Source organism: Chiloscyllium plagiosum, chromosome 1 (genome assembly GCF_004010195.1).
Source record: "Chiloscyllium plagiosum isolate BGI_BamShark_2017 chromosome 1, ASM401019v2, whole genome shotgun sequence".
Taxonomy (NCBI): domain Eukaryota; kingdom Metazoa; phylum Chordata; class Chondrichthyes; order Orectolobiformes; family Hemiscylliidae; genus Chiloscyllium; species Chiloscyllium plagiosum.
This window is the reverse complement of record NC_057710.1, coordinates 80,418,481-80,439,679: the sequence shown is the minus strand read 5'-3', so window position 1 is coordinate 80,439,679 and position 21,199 is coordinate 80,418,481. Positions and strand designations below refer to the sequence as shown.

The following is a 21,199-nucleotide window of genomic DNA, read 5'->3' as shown; positions in this document are numbered from 1 at the left end:
AGTTCTCCCTGTATTCCATGAGATCTAACCTTGCTACTCAGTCTCCCATGGGGAACCTTGTCGAACCCCTTACTGAAGTCCATATGGATCACATCTACCGCTCTGCCCTCATCAATCCTCTTTGTTACTTCTTCAAAAAAACTCAATCAAATTTGTGAGACATGATTTCCCACACACAAAGCCATGTTGACTACCCCTAATCAGTCCTTGCCTTTCCAAATACATGTACATCCTGTCCTTCAGGATTCCATCCAACAACTTGCCCACCACAGAGGTCAGGCTCACCGGTCTATAGTTCCCTGGCTTGTCTTTACCGCCCTTCTTAAACAGTGGCACCACATTTGTCAACCTCCAGTCTTCCAGCACCTCACCTGTGACTATCAATGTTACAAATATCTCAGCAAGAGGCCCAGCAATCACTTCTCTAGCTTCCCACAGAGTTCTTGGGTACACCTGATCAGGCCCTGGGGATTTATCCACCAAAACAGATATTAGATCTATTCAGGCAAGTAAATGAAAATCAAAAAAAGACTGTAAATATTTCCACAGGTTCATGAACAGAAAATATCTGACCAATAAAAGAAATGGGCCGCTTACAGAATTAGGATAATTAATAATGGAGAATAGGGAGATATTAGAAAAGCTAACTGACTTTTTGTGTCTGTCTTCACCGAACAAGCTCAGCAAGGGACAAGATTAGCACAGAAGTCCACACCACCAGTCCATGCTAATTTGAACCCAAATTGTCACCAGAGTCAGTGCTGTGTCCTGAGTGAAGTAGGATGCCCAGCAGTACAGAGAAAAGGTCAATGATCTGTGCTCCCCAACATTAAATGCCACCATATTCTGTCTTTAACATCACAGAGCGCTACCATGTACTTACTATACCACTACACACACCTCTTACAAAGGCTCATGGACTACAATTCTCAACATTTTGCATCATTTCCATTCAATGTCTCTCACCCACTTCCTCCTCACAAATCCTGCCCTCTGCACTTGCTATTCACTCACTGGTGACACCACACAAACTCTCCTGCTTGCACATTATTACTAACTGCTTTTCCATCTACTTCCATGATACTCAATCCCTCTCTGACATTCACACATGATCATCTGCTTGAAACTCATGCAATTTGTTGCATGAACTGCGGCCGTAGGCTGCATTTGTGATATTGCCACACAATGACATGTTGACTCCCTTCACTGCTCCCTAACAAGAAAAGCTGCATGTTCCTCTGCACTAAAATACATCTGTGTAGATGAATAAAATGCATTTGTTCTGCTACATGCAAAGAAACCTCGCAGATGTATGAAAGTTTTAGGTAGCTCTGAGCTCCAAAGTAAATTGCTGAAAGGCTAATGTGGTGTCTGAATTGACTGAGGACAGGCATAATATGGACAGGCTGCTGGTTTGCCACAACCAACTTCTATATTCAAAGAATCGAGCATGCAGCATGCGGTGACATTGTTGTGAAGCAGTACTTGCATAAGGATTACGACAAGCACTTGATGAAGACTCGCTCTGATTTTATGTTAGGAATTTGTGCCATCTGGGAAGGAGACCAGAATTGGAAGTGGCATATAAATAAGGAGAGTTAGGCCTTTAATCAGATGTAAATATATTGAAATAAGGTAGTGCTGCTCAATGGCGAAATTGTAAAGTCACCCTTTAAGGTTTGTGGGGAAAACTGCAAACACTTTTCTCGATACCAAGTTTCAATTTTTGAAAAACTTCTCTCCATATTCTCCTATCTTTTCTACCACTGCTCATGCCACACCATGGAGGGAAAAATTTCACCTGTAACATTCAGCATTTAATGTGGTTCGAAGATTGATCAGTACTTACTCAATAAGCCTGAGTGTGTTAATAATTCTAACAACTTTTTAAGACTACCATTTGGGCTCACATTGTGGCTCATTTACACTTGCTAGAAACTATGTATATTCAAGGACCCAGTTATGCTAAGGTTGAAGTCAGTGTTCTCTGGTGCATTCCCTGTAACAGTTCTAGATTTAAGAAGTACTGTTTCTAAAAAAAATTTAAACAAAGGTTTTGGGGGCAACTGGTCCTGATTCGCCAGGAATATCAAGGTCCACTTGCCAACCCCACTTCACAAAATATAAATTGTTCCCTCTAAAAGTTGCCATTCATGCAGCCTCCCGATGAGTGTGGAAAAGCTTCTCCTTCTCAGCAACAGTAAGTACGTTCCCAAATCAATTACGCTATCAGACACTGGATGCAGAGGAAAACATTGCAGGACTTAATTTGCCATGAACGCAGATGCCTAGCATTGAGTATGGCAAGCAACTACAAAAAGCATTGGAAGAGATAAGCTATCCATAATTGTATCTGAGAAATAACATAGAAGGAAAATGCAGAACAAATCTGTCATCATAACTATTCAACTTACCAATATAATGAATATTTCTTCTTTGGGGACTTGAATTTCTTGAACACTGATTATATTTGATATTTTTAAAAAATTTAATCAATATTTTTTGGTATTAGGAAAGAATATGAATATACTTTAAGGAATATAATTAAATATTGATGATTATGCTTACCTGTGATTAAACTTGTGTCCAAAAGAAACCCAATCTTTTTCAATTAAAACCTATATTAACATTATGAAAAGGACGTTACAAAATTACAATCATGACAATGACGTAAAGCAATTGATTTTACAAATCCCTCATATTATGGTTGAAAAATAGAATAACTAGTCAATGTGCATTAAGAAATAAATAAATAAATTACACTTGTTAATAACCTCAGGACATGCCAAGTCATTTCACACTTAGAATTTCCACCATGGAACCTAATAGGTACAGATAGGGCTTCAGTCATTCACAAGGGACCATTCTGATTATTCCCACTTTCTGATTCAGAATAATCACAGTGGGACCATCAGAACAATGTCACCTTGAACAGTTTTTGTGGATACATTATACACTTGACTTCATCTATTTTTATAACAGTTGATCTAGTGAAATGGATGCAACTCTAAATTTGTAATATTCTGCTATTAGTTTTTAAGGTACACATGCTGTTGGTACTGCATTGCCAGGAATTCTAGCTCCTGATTGCTCCTCAAAATGTCACCAACTCCACAGGTTAAGGTTTCTAAGCGTGCATAAAATTGTGTTAAGGAATTTTTCCATCACTACAAATCATAGCAGTCATATGAAACACTGCATATTAAAACTAACTTTTCAATATTAGCCCCAAATTTATGCTTTATTAGATGGAATTATGTCCCTTTGTTCTAGTATCATGATTTAGACTGCAATTGTGCTCAAAGTTTACTCTTTGCATTCCATTTACCTTAAATGTAAGCAAAAATCCCTCCCCTCATAAGGTGATTCTCAATCATTTGCTTTCAATGTTGAGAAGTCTAAGAACTTCCAGTCTTCCCCTAGCCCAGATATCTGTCTTGGGCTGCTGCAGTGCTCCAGTAAGGCTCAGCGCAAGCTGGGAGAATAGAATCTCATTTTCCACTTGGAGACCTAGTAGCCTTCAGGACTCAATATCGAGTTCAGTTATTTTTGAGCCTGAACAACTCCTTCAAGTCTTTTATCCACCCCTGTCCACCCCAGGTCCTGTCATGAAATGGGTTGCTTTCAGTACAGCTATCCCATTTTCACCCTCTCATAATCCCAACTATCACCCATCTAGCTTTTCTTCTTCCCTGGCTTACTATCAACAATTCCTTTGTCTGTCCAACTTCTCTCTCTGGGCTCCATCTCCACCTGTCTGTTTACTCCTCTATTCCTTTCACCCAACTCCCTCCACGCCCGGCCATCAAGATAAAACCACTTTTTCCAAAATGCCATCAATTCTGAAGGAGGCCCACTGAACTCAAAATATTCACTTGGTTTCTATCTCCACATGATTCTGCTAAGTATCTCCAGAAATTTCTGTTTTTGTCCAGACAGCTATGGTTTCTCATTCAGCTTTTCCCTGTGTTATACGAGTTGCCACAGTGACCTTCATATAAATCCTCATTTTTGGATTTGATAGTTAGTTTCACAGCCAGATACTCCTTTCTTGCCAATCCTCCACATTTGCCCAGGCAGGGATCTGGCATGGATACATCCTGGTAAATGGCAACTAACACATACTCCCTAAGTTCCAGATAATAACCATCTCAAACATGAGTGAATCTAACAAACCCCCCCACTAAAATTCAGTGACATTATCCTCGTTGAATTCTCCAATACTGTGGCTTCTTCAGCAAGTCAACCAACTCATTTTATACCAAATCTATACTGGATCCAAAATGGTCTGTTCCCAGATAGATTTTGCAATGTACTGCTCTAAGAAACTGTCCCTGATGCACTCTACACATTTTTCTTCCATTTCACCCTTGTTTATCTCTTCTGTCCAGTCTATATGCAGGTTAAATCACCCACAACAATTACAGGACCATTCTTACTAGCCTCCATTATTCTCGATTTATACTTTGTCCTATAGTGAGGCAACTCTTCAGAAGCCTACACAATGACTCCCAACATGACTTATTCCTCTTGTTATGCCTTATTTCCACCCAAACTGATTCTATATCTGTTGCACTTCTAGCATTATGTACCACAAAACTGGTATCTTCTTTAATTAACAGCTAGCCCATATCTTGTTCATTTTTGTTTATTCTTCCAAAATATTCAATGCCCTTGAAATACTGAATTCCCAGGCTTGACATTCTCAGTCTTGGGTCACCCTGTAACCATATCTCTGGCAATCAAGTATATTCAATGATTTCTATTCGTGCTGTCTCTCGTAAATTATTACAAATGCCACATGCATTCAGATAAAGAGCTTTAAGCCTTGACTTTATTACTTACTCTTGTTCTAATATTTAATATATACTTCTGCATATATTTTCTACACATTTTCTCACTTTGATTTGCATTTGCATCTCCACTGCCATGCACCTCTGCTCTCCTGTTTCTTTTTGATTTATTAAACGTCTCTTCAAGTGAACCCACTCCCTGCCCTCTAATTAGTTTCAATCCTGAATTCAACCCTAGTTCTACTATTCACCAGGACACTGGTCCCTGCATGATTTAAATGAAGCCCTCTCTCTTTCCTCAGTATTAATGTCAGTGCCCTATGAATTGGAATCCATTTCTCCCACACAAATCTTTGAGCCACACATTTACCAATATTATTCACCTTCCGCTAATTTTCATATGGATCAGGTAGTAATGCAGAGATCGTTAGCTTTGTGGTTCTGCTTTTAAATTCACCCCTGAACTGCTCAAAATCCTCCAGCAGAGCTTCTTTCCTAGTTGTACCTGTCATTGGTACCGATGTGGATCACAACAACTTCCCCTCTCACTTCAAGTTCCTCTCCAACCCAGAAAAGATTCCTTTTCACACTAGGAAGGCAGCACAGACATTGAATCGCTATCTTCGCTGTAAAGAACAGTACCCATTCCTTTAACTATGCTATCCTTTTTAATACACCTCCCCAGAATGGGACTCTGGACACAGTAAGGTCAGTTTGCTCATCCTACCTGCAGTCTGTGCTTTTGTCTACATCAGCAGCAAAAACCTCTTACCTATTAGACAAGAGCATTGGCTCACATTTCTTCAAAGTGACATTCTGGATCCCCAGATTATTCACTCATAGTCACACCAAACCTATCCCTGACCACAGTCCAAAGTTGATGTAGTTTATCTAAGGAGTAAGACTGTATCCTGAAACAGTATCCAGGGTCTTCTGTCTCACCCTGATATGTTGTAGTATCTGCAGCTCAGACTCCAGCTCAACAACTCTGAGTCAAAGTTCCTTAAGCAAGTAATACTTGATATAGATGTGGTCATGGTAGATAGCACTTGTGTCTGTCAACTCCCACATATTGCAGCTGCAACACATCGTCAGCCTAGCCTTCTCTATTTGCTTCAATTCATTAATAAATAGTCTTGTAACTACATTACTGTGCCTTCATTGCCACTGGGTCAAATTCCTAGAACTCCCTTCCTAACAGCACTGTAAGTGTCCCTACTCCCCAAGGACCATAGGTGTTCAAGGAGCCAGCTGTACACCATCTTCTCAAAGCAATTAAGGATCAGCAATAAATTCAGCCCTAACCAACAATGCCCACATCCCACAAACAATTTTTCAAAAAAAAATTCATAAAAACCTCAGCACATTTGAGTTTTCAAATTAAGGGTTTAAAAACATTTTTTTAAAAACCACTATTAAAAACATTGACATTGACTTGCATCTATCTGCTCCCCTTTATCCTTTGTTGCATTGTACTCTGCTTACCATGAATCCCTTTAAGGTTCTGTAAAATGGGTCAAGTAGCAGGCCTGCAATGGAGCAAACCTGTGCTGTCCTATCCCAACCATCTGAGCAGTGAACTAAAACACTGGCTGCTTCCTCAGCAACTGCCTGAAATAACAAAATATTACATCATATTTACATCAAAAGAATGTAAAGGCTATGTTCTCGCAACCACATGGCCCAACTTCAGCAGATCAGGATAAGGAACCCCATATCAAATGGTGGTGATATATTAACAAAATTGTGTTTTGTTCTTTAAGAAGCTAAAAAACAATGCTGAAGATGGTTTATAATTTGCAACATGAAAATACAGACTTCTTATGTTGAACAAAACCAGAGCTTACTCAGGGCTCTTTAGAAAGACTTTTCTATATTTATATTTGAGCATTGTTCTGTGAAGTGTCATTTTGTTTTTAATCTTGTCCAACATATTTTCTAATGTGTAAATAAAACAATTGAATTTAGTCTGCAGCATGCAAAACTTTAATGAGATTTTCCTATGTTGACTGTCCCACAATGTGGAGGTGCTGGTTTCGGACTGGAGCGGACAGTCAAAAGTCACATGACACCAGGTTCACGAACACTTCAGCTGATGAAAGAGCAATGCTCCAAAAGCATGTGATTTCAAATAAACCTGCTGGACTATTACCTGGTGTCATGTGACCTCTGGCTGTCCCACCTCAGAGATGAGGATGGTGGCAATGTAAGAGAAAACAAAACACAAAAAGAAAAACTCGAAACAGTATCATTGGAGCAATTTTAGATCAATTATCTTACTTTTGCAATAAATATTCCAGCATCCATAATGGCTTTAATATGCTTCAACCAGCCGGAATTCTCCAAACCCCATAAAAAGTCACTCATAGAAGGAGATCGAAGCTCACAGACTAAAAAAAAACAAATCTCAGTAATATTATATAAATCATACATTCTAAACATTTCTTGATCTGCACAACAAGTACAATTAAAAAGAGCGTCTTTTGCTCTATAGAACAATTGCAAATAAAATTATATTGTACATCACATGGAAGTATCCAGTATTGAATCACACTGAACTAGGACAAGGGAAATATATTTTCTACATTATTTCTTTTGATGTAGTGGAATACTCATAGACTCATACTGAAATGGAAACAGACCCTTCGGTCCATCTCATCCATGCCAACCAGATATCCGAAATTAAGCTAGTCCCATTTGCCAGCATTCAGCCCATATCCCTCTCCACCCTTCCTATTCATGTACGCATCTAGATGCCTTTTAAATGGTTTAATTGTACCAGCCTCCACCACTTCCTCTGGCAGCTTATTCCATACACGCACCATCCTTTGCATGAAAAGGTTGCCCCTTAGATCTGTTTAATATCTTTCCGCTCTCACCTTATATCTATGCCCTCTAGTTTTGGACTCCCCTACCCTGGGAAAAAGACCTTGTGTATTGACCTTATCCATGCCCTTTAATGATTTTATAAACTTCTTTAAGGTCATCCCTCATCCTCTGTGACTCCAGGGAAAATAGTTCCAGTCTATTCAGCCTCTCCCAACAGCTCAAACTGGTCAACTCCAGCCCTCATTATCGTGACCCAAGTATTTACCAATATTTATTGATTTTCTTCTTTCTTACCAGTTGAGTGCATATCACCTTTTTGTTATCTAATACCTATTTTAAGTTTTTGTTGTCCAACTGTTCTAAAGCTAAAATAATATTTTCTGCAATCATAATTTCACCACAAAATCATACTTTGCACCATACATCAGCAAACAAATTTACAAGCAATCATATTGTAGACAAAATAATCTCTGACACTAATCATATCAATTTTTTTCACACTGCAAACATTCTAAGTGTAGACACAAGTAAATAAAATACAATACCAATGAAAAAAAAACAAAATTCCAAAACATTATAAGGCACCTCAAAGATGAATCTTTATCGGGTGACCTATGTGCTAAGCACATGTGATCATAATATTAAGTCATTCCAGAAACTTTATAAGAGTGACATGTGGTGCGGCGGTAATGTCTCTACCTCTGAACCAGAAGATCTGGGTTCAAAACCCATCTGTTCCATGGATAACATACTGGAATAGAATGGTTTAAAACAAAAATAAATTCTCTGTCCACTGATGAATGACTGGTCAAGTATGGGGATTGCACCCACAATTGATGTTGTTGTCAGAGCTCATTGTCCTCTGTGGAAAATTAGAAAGTTTGGCCTGCTATATAATGTTAAATTTCAATAAAAAGGGAACATGCTTCACCAAAACCTGCATGTCAACTGTCTCCATGAAATCTCCATAACTACCTTATCTACAATTAGCTGTCATGATTTCTCATTAGGCCTGGAGCTGATATTTTAATATTTTAATTTAGTTAATAAGCCTGGGTGCCTTGTAGGTCCTTTTGTACCCACCAGTTAGTGGAATACAGTTTGCATTGTCCAGCACCATCAAGTAAAATCAGTATTTACTGTGGAGAAGAATATAGAAGCTAGAAAACTCGGGGAAATAAATAGCCACATCTTGAAAAATGTCCATATTACAGCGGTGGTGGTGCTGGATGTTTTAAAACACAAAGGTGGATAAATCCCCGGGATTTTAAGATTAGATTAGATTCCCTACAGTGTGGAAACAGGCCCTTTAGCCCAACATGTCCACACCTACCCTCTAAAGAGTAACCCACCCAGACCCATTCAGCTACCCTAGGTTTACCCCTGACTAATGTACCTAACACTATGGGCAATTTAGCATGGCCAATTCACCTGACCTGCACATCTTGGATTGTGGGGGGAAACTGGAGCACCCAGAGAAAACCCACGCAGACACAGGGAGAATGTACAAACTCCACACAGACTGTCACCCAAGGCTAAAATGGAACCTGGGTCGCAGGCTCTGTGAGGCAGCAGTGCTAACCACTGAGCTACCGTGCCACCCCAGATTACAATCTAATCAGTTGTACCCTAGACCTCTGTGGAAAGCACACGGAAAGTGATTGCTGGAGCCCTTGCTGGAATATATGTATTATCATCGTCACAGGTGAGGTGCCAGAGGACTGGAATTTGGCTAACTTGGTGCCACTATTTAAGGAAGGTGATAAAGAAACGGCAGGGAACTATAGACCAGTGAGCCTGACATCGGTGGTGGGCAAGGAGGAGGAGAGGATCCTGAAGTACAGGATTTACATGTATTTGGAAAGGCAAGGACTGCTCAGGGAGAGTCAATATGACTTTGTGCATGGGAAATCATGTCTCACAAACTTGAGTTTTTTGAAGAAGTAACAGAGGACTGATGAGGATAGAGCGGTGGACATGGTCTATATGGACATCAGTAAGGCATTCAACAAGGTTCCTCATGGTAGACTGGTTAGCAAGGTTAGATCACACGGAATACAGGGAAAACTAGTCACTTGAATAAAGAAGATAGAGAGTGGTGGTGGAGGATTGCTTTTCAGACTGGAGGCCTTTGACCAGCAGTGTGCAACAAGGATTGGTGCTGGGTCCACTGCTTTTCTTCATTTATACAAATGATTCCAATGCGAATATAGGAGGTATGGTTAATAAGTTTGCAGGTGACACCAAATGGGTGGTGTAGTGGACAATGAAGAAGATTATCTCCGATGAGCTGAGGAGTGGCAGATGTAGTTTAATTCAGATAAATGTGAAGTGCTGCATTTTGGAAAGGCAAATGGGGCAGGACTTATACACTTAATGGTAAGGTCCTGGGGAGTGTTGCTGAACAAAGAGACCTTGGAGTGCAGGTTCATAGTTCCTTAAAGGGGAGTCGCAGGTAGATAGGATAGGGAAGAAGGCATTTCGTATCCTTGCCTTTATTGGTCAGTGCATTGAGTGTAGGAGTTGGGAGGTCATGTTGCAGCTGTGCAGGACAGTGGTTAGCCCACTTCTAGAATACTGCATTCAATTCTGGTCTCCCTGCTATTGGAAGGATGGTGTGAAACATGAAAGAGTTCAGAAAAGATTTACAAATATGTTGCTAAGTTTGGAGTATTTGAGCTATAGGGAGAGGCTGAATAGACTGGGGCTTATTTCCCTGGAGCATCAGAGGCTGAGGGGTGACCTTATAGAGGTTTATAAAATCATGAGGGGCATGAATAGGGGGAATAGCCAAGGTCTTTTCTCTGGGGTGAAGGAGTCCAAAACTAGACGGCATAGGTTTAAGTTGAAGGGAAAGATTTAACAAGGACCTAAGGTGGCAACCTTCTCATGTAAAGGAAGCTGCCAGAGGAAATGGTGGAGGCTGGTGCAATTACAATATTTAAAAGGCATCTGGATGAGTATATGAATAGGAAGGGTTTAGAGGGATATGGGCCAAATGCTAGCAAATGGGATTGGATTAATTTAGGATATCTGGTAAGCATGGACAAGTTGGATCTAAGGGTCTTTTTCCATTTTGTACATCTCTATGAGTCTAAAACTATACAATCAGTTGGAGCTGCAGAGCATCTCTTGATCTTAACACAGCGATTCAAGATGGCAGCAGTAGGAGGTGTCCAGGCTCTCTGCCCTTTCACTCCCTCTCACCTGGCTGGCTGCATTGTTCTTTGTTTTTTTGCTTTCAACATTTTTGTTATGTATCAAAGTTCACTTTTGCTTCTTTTCTGCAGCTGCGGTGGAGAAAAGTGTTTGTGATGGCCAGCTGCGGCAGGATGGTGGATCCCGACGTCCATCCCTCGTGGCCATAGTGGTTGCAGCTTTATCGAAGGCTTCATCGTTGGTGGGTTTGTTCTGTTTGTCCTGCCAGCGGTTTCTGCAGTGGCTATGGTGGTGGGCAGCAACTAAATTGGCAACGGTGTCAGCATTGGCAACTTGGTGGGTCCAGTCTGTCCCTCCTTGCTATGGCGGTGATGCAATGGCTGTGGTGTTGGCTTTGGCAGTGATAGTGTGGTGGGTCCAGTCTGGAAATCCTTGCTTAGATACCTCAGGGGTGGCTTTTTGTGGCCCATTGCCAGTCCTTAAACCCAGATTGCCATGGAGGGAACAAAAGATGAATATTGCCCTAACTTTGTCTCAATTATTTCTTTTTATAATTTCTATAATTAAAATAACGCTGAATTGTATGGCGACTTATGCCCATCTCACTGGATTTTCATAAACACAAGTGACAATAGATTGCTATTCTATTCTAGCAACTGACACCAGAACAATTCAACCAATCTGTCAGTGAATACAGATTTGAGATAAAATTCCACACAATAAAACTTCCCTATATGCAAATTGATATGTGCAATCTTCCCACAATTCTTCTCAATTTTGTCCCCAGATCACAATAATTGTTGTCTGTCCTGAATCCACTGACTACCAGATTCCAGCCTCAGTACTACTGTTTTTTGATTCCTTGGTATTCAGTATGTGGCTCTATACCAGTTTACTGTACTGCTGATTTTCACCATCAGCCTGCCACATGCCTTGCTTCAAAATTAGATAGCACGTCACAGCAGTGCTGCCTGTAATCCACTGTCCTTGCCCTCCATGCTATACTTACAATGACTACCAGCTAAAAACTTGGTGTTCTCTCCACATGGAAGACCACTAAAAAAACTAGCATATTTCCATCATTCATAACTGTATAGTTAAATAATGAAAGATGGAGATAATGTGGTGAATTGTAAAAGGTAACATTTCTTCATGCGAAACCACTGCACCCAAAAGGGTGGCTTTAATAGCAATTGGTCCTGAAGACACATCCCACTCTTGCAATGGCTACAATCTCACAACCTCCCTCATTGCACATGCTAAGTTTAGTGAATAGCCAAAGAGTAATGATCAAACAATCAGAGAATTCAACACCCATGAATGTGAATAAATTATAAAGGAGGAGAAAGCTAACTAGTGTTTATCCGAGTGATAAAAACAAAAAGTACTGTGGATGCTGTAAATCAGAAGCAAAATCAGCAGGTTTGGCAGCATTTGAGGAACGGTCACTCAACCCGAAATGTTAACTCCGATTCCTCTCCACAGGTGCTGCCAGCCTTGTTGAGGTTTTCCAGCAATTTCTGTTTTTTTTACCTCAGCGACGCCTGATCTGGGAAGGACTGCATGATCAATCAAAATGTGAACAACAAAGCTATTGATATTGGTTCTGAACACAAGATATATGGAATGTTCAGATTTTGTATCAAAGTAGAGCCCAAGTAATGTTAATTAATGAAACAAAAAAGATATCAACGGGCAATAGTTTGTTCACAAGAGTTTTACCACATCAGACATATGGATTAGAATCTTACCAATATTGTGCTTAAACAGGACTCAGATCATATAAGGGCCACAAATTTGACTTACTGCCTCTGAAAGTCCTCCCCAACTAGGGTCAGTGGTTGAGGTGCACAGATGGGAGAACTAATCGGTGTGTCCAAGGCCGGAGTGGCTAGCAGACTCCACGAGATAGACAGGTGCTGCCAATATTGGTGGAACACTGTGCTGGCACTTCAAGGTGAAGGTACCTCCTGAAGCCTTTGTACAATGCTGAAAATGAAGTGTGTGGTCATACCCACCTGGCCATCCTGAGAAAGGAAATCCATCACTGCAAGGCATCTGCCAAGCTTCATTCTCGTGCAAGGTCTGCCTATCATCAGGCACTCACTAATGATGTCACCAATTTATCTCCAATTGGAAACTTAACTAATCTCAACTAACTATTTGTTGGTGCCAGACAGTTAGCCAGTGTCAGTCAGATCCCATCTCTGGTCAGAAACAAAAATACAAATTGCTGGAAAAATGCAGCAGTTCTGGCAGCATCTGTGTAGAGACAGAGCTGAAAATGGTTTGCTGGAAAAGCGCAGCAGGTCAGGCAGCATCCAAGGAGCAGGAGAATCGACATTTCGGGCATGAGCCCTTCTTCATGAAAATCTTCTCCTCGAAGATTTTAACCTACTGCGAATCCTCTTGCAAGGATGCCTTCCTTGAAGAAGCTCTCTTTCTCCCTCTTCTTCTGCTCCTTGGATGCTGCCTGACCTGCTGCGTTTTTCCAGCAACTCATTTTCAGCTCTGATCTCCAGCATCTGCAGTCCTCACTTTCTCCTCTGTGTACAGACAGCAGAGTTAACCTTTTGGGTCCAGTGACCCTTCTTCAGAACCCCTTTACTGGATCCAAAAAGTTAATTTTGCTTTCTTTCTACAGATGCACCCAGACCTGCGGAATTTTCCATAGTTCTGCAGGTAATTTTGTTTAGTGTTAACCCATCTCCGGTCAGCATGCTGAAAGCAGGAATATGTTAGGCTATCTACCAAAGTGCAATGTATTGAAATTTGGCAATTCTCCTGCCTTAATAGCCACAGGGATGATAAGACTTTGCCCATGGTTTCAGCATCTGGAAGAGAAAGCGGTGTTCGTCAGGAGTAGAATTAAACTTAAAACCAGCTGAAAGTCAAGCATTTGTTTCTTTTCATCCCATGCTCTCTCTCTCATGTCAAAAGCCAGACAGTCAGAGTAGGATCATACAGGTATATCCAGCAATAGCTGCAAAAAGATTTGATTTAAAAAAAATTGTTACTTCCTTCTGCCTAAGCTGATGGTGATAAGTATGGTTTTCTGTCAAAGAAACCTTAAAAATGTTCCCTTGGCTGTCAAATAATGGGTGAATAAGAAACAAAAACAAGGTTTCTTCACTGTAAATACAAGATAGAGAAAAAACTTGGTTAAACCTGATAACAGGTACAGGGATCACAACTACATCCTTGGCCATTCCATTCAATGAAGGTGGTGTACTAAACTGCTGTTCACTGCTTCAGTTAAAAAATAATACTTGCTACATGTAGCCAGTGCTGCTGGCATTGTAAATTATTTGCACAGAACAGCAGGAGATTCAACTTTGATGGTGGCCAATAAATACCCCTTAAAGGCTGCTTATTCCTTTTCAAGATAATGGCTGCAGAATGTGGTGACTGTTGTTGCGAGTGAAATCAATACTGCCAAAGACTGAATAGTGGCTGAAAAGAATGGAGAGCACACACTGGGGTTTTCAGATAATGAATAGGAAACTTGGAATAACAAGTGGAAAGGAGGAAAAGTGTCTTGTATGTGCAAGGGGGAAGCAGAACTTTAAAACATGTGCTCAAGTGTTATTGGAAAGACATAGGATGGACATTAATGACAAAAGAGTGCTACTCTTTAAATATGGATGCAGTACAGGAAAATGTTTAAAAATCCGCCCAATTTGTTTAAATAATAATTGCTTATTCGCATAATATATCATACTAAGGGCAGCAATAGTCTCATCCATTGCTCACTTAACTATACCTACTCAACCCTCACATTCACATGCTTTACCTCACCCTCATACATTCAGCCCTGTTGCAAGATCACACACACTGGCAGCTGTTCAACCAAAGACAGCCACATCAGCCAAATGTATGACACACACTGACACAATTTCCATTTTTCTTGCAGGAGAAGGTAGCAGTAAACAACTAGGAAATTGGACAAGGTTGAAGTGGGGGGTGGGGGGCAGGGTGGATGGTAGAGAGGGGGGAGAAAGTGAGGACTGCAGATGCTGGCGATCAAAGTCGAGAGTATGGGGCTGGAAAAGCACCGCAGGTCAGGCAGCATCCGAGGAGCAGGAGAATTGGCATTTCAGCACTAGTCCAGCACTATTGTCCATCCCTAATTGCCCAGAATGAAGAGTCAACCATACTGCTGTGGGTCTGGAGTCACATGTAAGCTAGATGACAGTTACCTTTACTAAAGGACATGAGCAAATTAGGTTTTTTTGATAATCAACAATGGTTTCACAGTCTTCATTAAACTCTTAATTCCAGAGTTTTACTGAAATCAAATATCACTATCTGCCATCTGCAATAGCAAGGTTGAACACAGGTTCCCAGTGGGTCTTTGGGGATTAATAATCTAGCAACAATAATCTAGCATAAGGTATCACCTTATGCAAAATTATATGGTAGATGAAATTTTAATAAAGAGAAGTGCGAAGTAATATATATTGGTAGGAAGAATGTAGAGAGGCAAAATGGACGAGATTGTACAATAAATTTACATTTTAAAGGGAATGAAGGAACAAAAAGATCTTGAAAATAAGTAAAATCTTTGAAGAGAGCGCAATAAGTTAGGAAAGCTCTTACAAAATATGTAAGATTCTCAACTTGATAAAGAAAAAGATTTCAAAGGCAAAGGAGTTATTCTAGACTTCCATAAAACACTGGTCAGTCCTCAACTGAAGTATTATGTTCGATTTTGAGCACAATGCTTTAGAAAGGATGTCAAGACTCAAAAAAAGGTTACTAAAAAGTTAATGGAAAAGCACCTTGGATAAGAGGATGTGAGAACTGTACATATCTCCTTCTCCATTTCCTCCAACTGAATACTTAATGTAATGCCCCCAGTCCATAACAGTGAGTTTGTATGCATTAACCATTGTGGATAATTCAGTCAAAATGCTGGTCTTCACAAATGTTAATCCAAGAGCATACATTGGTAGTGATAGTCAAACTACAAAGTCTGTAATTTAGAAGATAAAAGCTATACTATTTCTTCTATCTTCCCTTCTCCATAAGATCATCCTTCAACTGGAAGAGAACAATGGCAACCAAAAATATCTATACCTTCAGGAAGATTAACAATTTGCCCCAAGCTTCTTCCAATGGTGCTCACATCAGAACAGGGGCAAATATGGCAATGTCATAGACTAAATCACTTCTGTGCAGTTTCAGAACAAGTACTTTCTGATATCAACATCTTCCCTGGATAGCTTTCAATAAAGATAAGGAAGTCACCAAGTAAAAAGTTTCAGGATACAAATTCATGATGAATCAACAAGATGCATCAAACCTTTGATGCCTTCATCTTCTAAATTTTTGACTCCAGCAATGTAAGGTTTAATCAGAGGCTAGGAGAAAGTGAGGACTACAAATGCTTGAGATCTGAGCTGAAAATGTGTTGCTGGAAAAGCGCAGCAGGTCAGGCAGCATCCAAGGAGCAGGAGAATCAATGTTTCAGGCATGAGCCCTTCTTCAGGAATCAGAGGCTGAAAACTAGGATATTGCGAGCTTAAAAATCCAATCCCGCAGTTCAGCAGGAGTATAAACAAGTGGTGGCACATATTATGTACAGACTATATATATTATTTACAGATGCTATTTGTCTTCGAACTTGGACTGCATGTATAACTATCCAGGATTTTATGTTTGGGCAGAGAGAGAAAAGATAAATGGACAGGCAATAAAATAATTGTTTTACATCGCCAACAATGGTCTGCCCATTTTCCTAGTGGGATAGAATTCTACAAATGTTATCCTTCTGGACGAAGAGACTATTCTTCATTTAACAGCATGCTTAATGATTGGCTAAAGATTATTTTATCGTAGGAGCGTGACAGTCACTACATTACTGGCCTTAATCAGTAATTTATACAGAGGTATCCACTGGAACCACAATTCTTTTTTACCCTCTATAATCTAAAATGCTGGGTCTAAGTTTCCTTCCCAATTGTGGTCTTGATTGAAAGGAATACAGACCACCACAGACCAAGGATCAAAGTTGAGACATTCCTAACATTTTCACAGAGTGCTGAATTGCAAGTCATCAAGAATAGGAATAAAATGTAGGAAATTAAATGACAAGGTTAGGTAAAGATTTTGTTTCAACATGATCCATCTCTGCTGGCAACAGGGGTCCCTTTAAAACTATGTTTGTTTAGCATTCCATATTTAATATTTCCCATTTACCACGAGGCCTCATTTCATCATATCATGGTAGTAACTAGCCTTTCACAAGCTCAAACAAAAGATTTAATCAGTCTTCACATTAGCTTGTATAATTGCAGTGTTTAGAGAAGATTTTGTTCTTAGAAAGAATGAAATCTAACCTTCAGATGGAGATAGGCAATGTGATGTGATATCATGAGTAACCAATGGCCAAAAGGATTCAGACAATTGATTGACACAGCTTAAGCTACCGGACCCTAGAAACAGGGACTCAGGGGCAGAGGTTTGTCCCCAGCAGGGGATGTTCATCAAGCAGTCCTTGTAGGCAGCAGCTCGCAACATTCAGTCCTCATAAGGCAGTCCTCAAAAGGGCTGTCTTCTCAAGATGGAAGATGGACCAGGACAAGAGGAGGAAGACATAGGTAACAGTTCCCTAACACCTCAGCTAGACAGCAAGATGCTGTCTTCACAACTTCAATGAGACCAACACATTTCACATCAACACTATGTCCCCTGATATCAATGAATTATCCACAATTGTCACAGTTGCAAACTTTCCTTTGTCTACTTAATAAATGTATTATATATAAACAGTTGCTTCTTAACAAACTCACTAAACTATCAGAAAATTGCTACAAATTGTTGACTATCTTTTTAGGTAACCGATCATGAACCACACCGAAACCAACATCACGCCAGTGCGAATTTATCAATACAATATTTACCATCCAGTAGTTTTTGTAGACTATTTCTCATGACATGGATGTTTTCTATCCCTATAAAATGGAACTTAATGTTTGAATAGTTGTCTTCATTTTCATATCCTTTTCCTGCTGCTCGATTTGCCATTGCATTTAACTGAAAAAAAAGTGAAAAGTTTAAAGCAACTTGAAATAAAATTGCATCTGAATTAAATTTTATATTTAGGACTTTAATTCTTAATGTAGAGCTGCTGGTATTGGACTGGAGTGGACAAAGTTAGATGTCACATGACACCAGGTGAAGTCACCTGACAAAGGAGCAGTGTTCCGAAAGCCTGTGATTCCAAATAAATCTGTTGGACTATAACCTGGTGCCCCGTGACTTCTGATTAAATTCTTAAATCAAAGAAATATCATAATTTTAATCTTACATTTGATAGCAGAATCAGTATTACACAGCATTTTGAGATTTGAGAGCAATATTTTTCCCAGGTTAGGATCAACAAATAAAATTAAATTAGCTATGATCAAATATAAAAGCTTCTTCAGTCATTTTTAACTTTCAAAGAAGGTTACTGTAATCAGAAAATTCAAGTTTAAATAGGAAATTTAAGTAAGTTAAACACAAATACACTTAATGTAGGACAGCACAGAAGTTTGGAGTAGCACAGTGGCTCAGTAGTTAGCACTGCTGCCTCACAGCACCAGGGATCTGGATTCGATTCCCACCTCAGGTGACTGTCTGTGTAGAGTTTGCACATTTTCCCCATATCTGCTTGGATTTCCTCCGGGTACTCCAGTTTCCTCCCACAATCCAAAGATGGGTAGGTTAGGTGAATTGGCCACACTAAATTGCCCATAGTGCTAGGTACATTAGTCAGGGGTAAACATAGCGGCTGGCTTACTCTTCAGAGGGTTGGTGTGGACTTGTTGGGCTAAATGACCTGTTTCCACACTGTAGGGAATCTCATCAGACTAATAAACTTGATCAATCACACCAATGTTAAATTAGACTTAGTCTGTTTATGTAGTGAGAGCCCAAGTGAAGAGATTTATTATCACATGTATATAAAAATACAGTGAAAAATGTTTTCTTGTGTGCGAAACGCAAAGTGTCACCATATTCCAAGATACTATATAATGAGATTTACTGTAATATGGGTTACTCATTATGTGCCCTGCTTGGTAACCAATCTTACACGCAATTCTCTGCTGCTCACCTCATTATGCATGTACAACACTTCTATGATGCCATTCATGATTATCTTGTGCTTGCCAGCAGCAGAAGTGCTTGTGATTACCACAGCCTGCCAGGATTTCCACCACTGGATCAAAATTTAAAACCAGCAGTGCCCCAGAAGGGCTGTTGTGACACAGTCGTAGTGCCCTTGCTACTGGGCCAAGAGGCCCAGATTCACATCCTAGTTGCTCCAGAGGTGTAAATGCATATTTCTGAACAGGTTAATTTAGAAAATATTTACAATACAGAGCAGTGGAAGATGGAATTTAATTTAGATAAATGTGAGGTGCTGCATTTTGGAAAGGCAAATTAGGGCAGGACTTATACATTTAATGGTAAGGTGCTAGGGAGTGTTGCTGAACAAAGCGACCTTGGTGTATAGGTTCATTGTTCCTTGAAAGTAGAGTCACAGGTGGACAGGATAATGAAGAAGGCGTTTGGTATGCTTGCTTTTATTGGTCAGTGCATTGAGTATAGGATGCAGGAGGTCATGTTGTAGCCTTGCAGGACATTGGTTAGACCACTATTGAAATACTTCAATCACTTCTGGTTTCCCTGTTGTAGGAAAGATGTTGTGAAACTTGAAAGGGTTCAGAAGAGACTTAGAAGGATGTTGCTATGGTTGGAGGATTTGAGCTATAGGGTGGGGCTGAATAGACTGGGGCTATTTTCCCTGGAGCATCGGAGGATGAAGGGTGACCTTATAGAGGGTTATATAATTATGAGGGGCATGGATAGGGTAAAGAGACAAGGTCCTTTCCGTGGGGTGGTGGACTCCAAAACTAGGGGGCATAGGTTTAAGGTGAGAAGGGAAAGATTTAAAAGGGACCTGAGGGGGAAACGTTTTCACGCAGAGGGTGGTGTGTGTGCGGATGAGCTGCTAGAGGAAGTGGTGGAGGCTGGTACAATTACAACAGTTAAAAAGCATCTGGATGGTTATATAAATAGGAAGTGTTTAGAGGGAAAAGGGCCAAATGCTGGCAAATGGGACCAGATTTATTTAGAATATTTGGTGAGCATGGACAAGTTGGATCGAAGGGTCTGTTTCTGTGCAGTATATCTCTGTGACTCTATGAGACCCATACAAGTTGGATTGGCTATATCTCAGCAGGACTGGGAGCGATACCCTTTCAGAGCATCGCTTCGAAAGCTAGTGCTTCCAAATAAACCTGTTGGACTATAACCTGGTGTTGTGCAAATTTTAACCTTTCAGGAATATTCTTTACTACAATAGGGCGTACAAACCTGTCAAAAAGACAAGTCTAAAGGTGCATTTGCATGGAGCATTTGCTGTAAGGTAGATGAATTAACAATGGAAATAGCTCTACATAGGTACAATATGATTGCAATTATGGGGAAAGAATATCAAGGAGTATTCAATCTTTAGGATGAATAGGCTCAATGGAAAATGATTTAGCTGAGGACTAAGCTGTTAGCTGATAGCTTAGTTCCATACCCATAGGGAGGGCCTCAACTGGGACCTTGGGTTCATGTCACATTACAGGTGGCCACCATTGCACTATACACAAACACAGACACTCCTATACACACCCACACAAACAAACTCACACATGCATCCTCTCACAGGCTTAGACACTTTACACTCACACACACACATATACACTCTCTCTCTCACACTCACAATCCCCAGACGGACACACACACAAACCCACATATACATATATAAGTCTGTGGGGTGAATTTGTACTTGCAGAGTTACATTGTACTTTGCTCAAAAACTGCATGAATCCATGTAAGACTCTGTTAACACACTTTTTAGATTAGAATCAGTCTAAACATTATGGTACAGACAGAGAACACAGGGGGCTAACACCTTTAACATATTGTCTGGCTGACACCAATTGTTACAGTTAAGCTGAGAATGTAACTTTTAAAAAAAGTTATGTGATTTACACATGAAAGAAATGAAATTATCATGGTCATTCTAACAGATGAGAGACTCAACAGACAATCAAGGTATTTTTCAGTGTATAATTTCAGTTACATCACACTGTAAACTTTTGGTATAAATTCTGTGTCTTACAATTGTATCCTCCACTACCACCTGATGAAGGAACGGCGCTCCTGAAGCTAGTTCTTCCGATTAAACCTGTTGGACTATAACCTGGTGTTGTGTGATTTTTAACTGAATGGAAAACGAGGTAGAATGGTGCTGGTCACAGGAAGGTGACATCAGTAAAGGTGAGAAAGTATATTGGCACAGACAATCTGCATGAAGAATCAGTCTGGGTAGAGATAAGAAGTAATAAAGGGTGGAAAACATTATAAGCAGTTCT

General features: G+C 40.0%; 1 protein-coding gene across 2 annotated transcripts in view; it reads right to left on the bottom strand.

Moving 5' to 3' along the window:
• The window catches only part of mtmr7b (myotubularin related protein 7b), an 88,734-nt gene that overhangs the window by 40,070 nt on the left and 27,465 nt on the right, over positions 1 to 21,199 (bottom strand). For both annotated transcript variants that reach the window (XM_043690105.1, XM_043690112.1), the window contains exons 7-10: positions 17,687 to 17,819; positions 7,074 to 7,183; positions 6,279 to 6,404; positions 2,569 to 2,618 (exon numbers count right to left, since the gene is read on the bottom strand). In XM_043690105.1, coding sequence (XP_043546040.1) covers positions 2,569 to 2,618; positions 6,279 to 6,404; positions 7,074 to 7,183; positions 17,687 to 17,819 — 419 coding nt within the window. The remainder of the gene's footprint in view (positions 1 to 2,568; positions 2,619 to 6,278; positions 6,405 to 7,073; positions 7,184 to 17,686; positions 17,820 to 21,199) is intronic.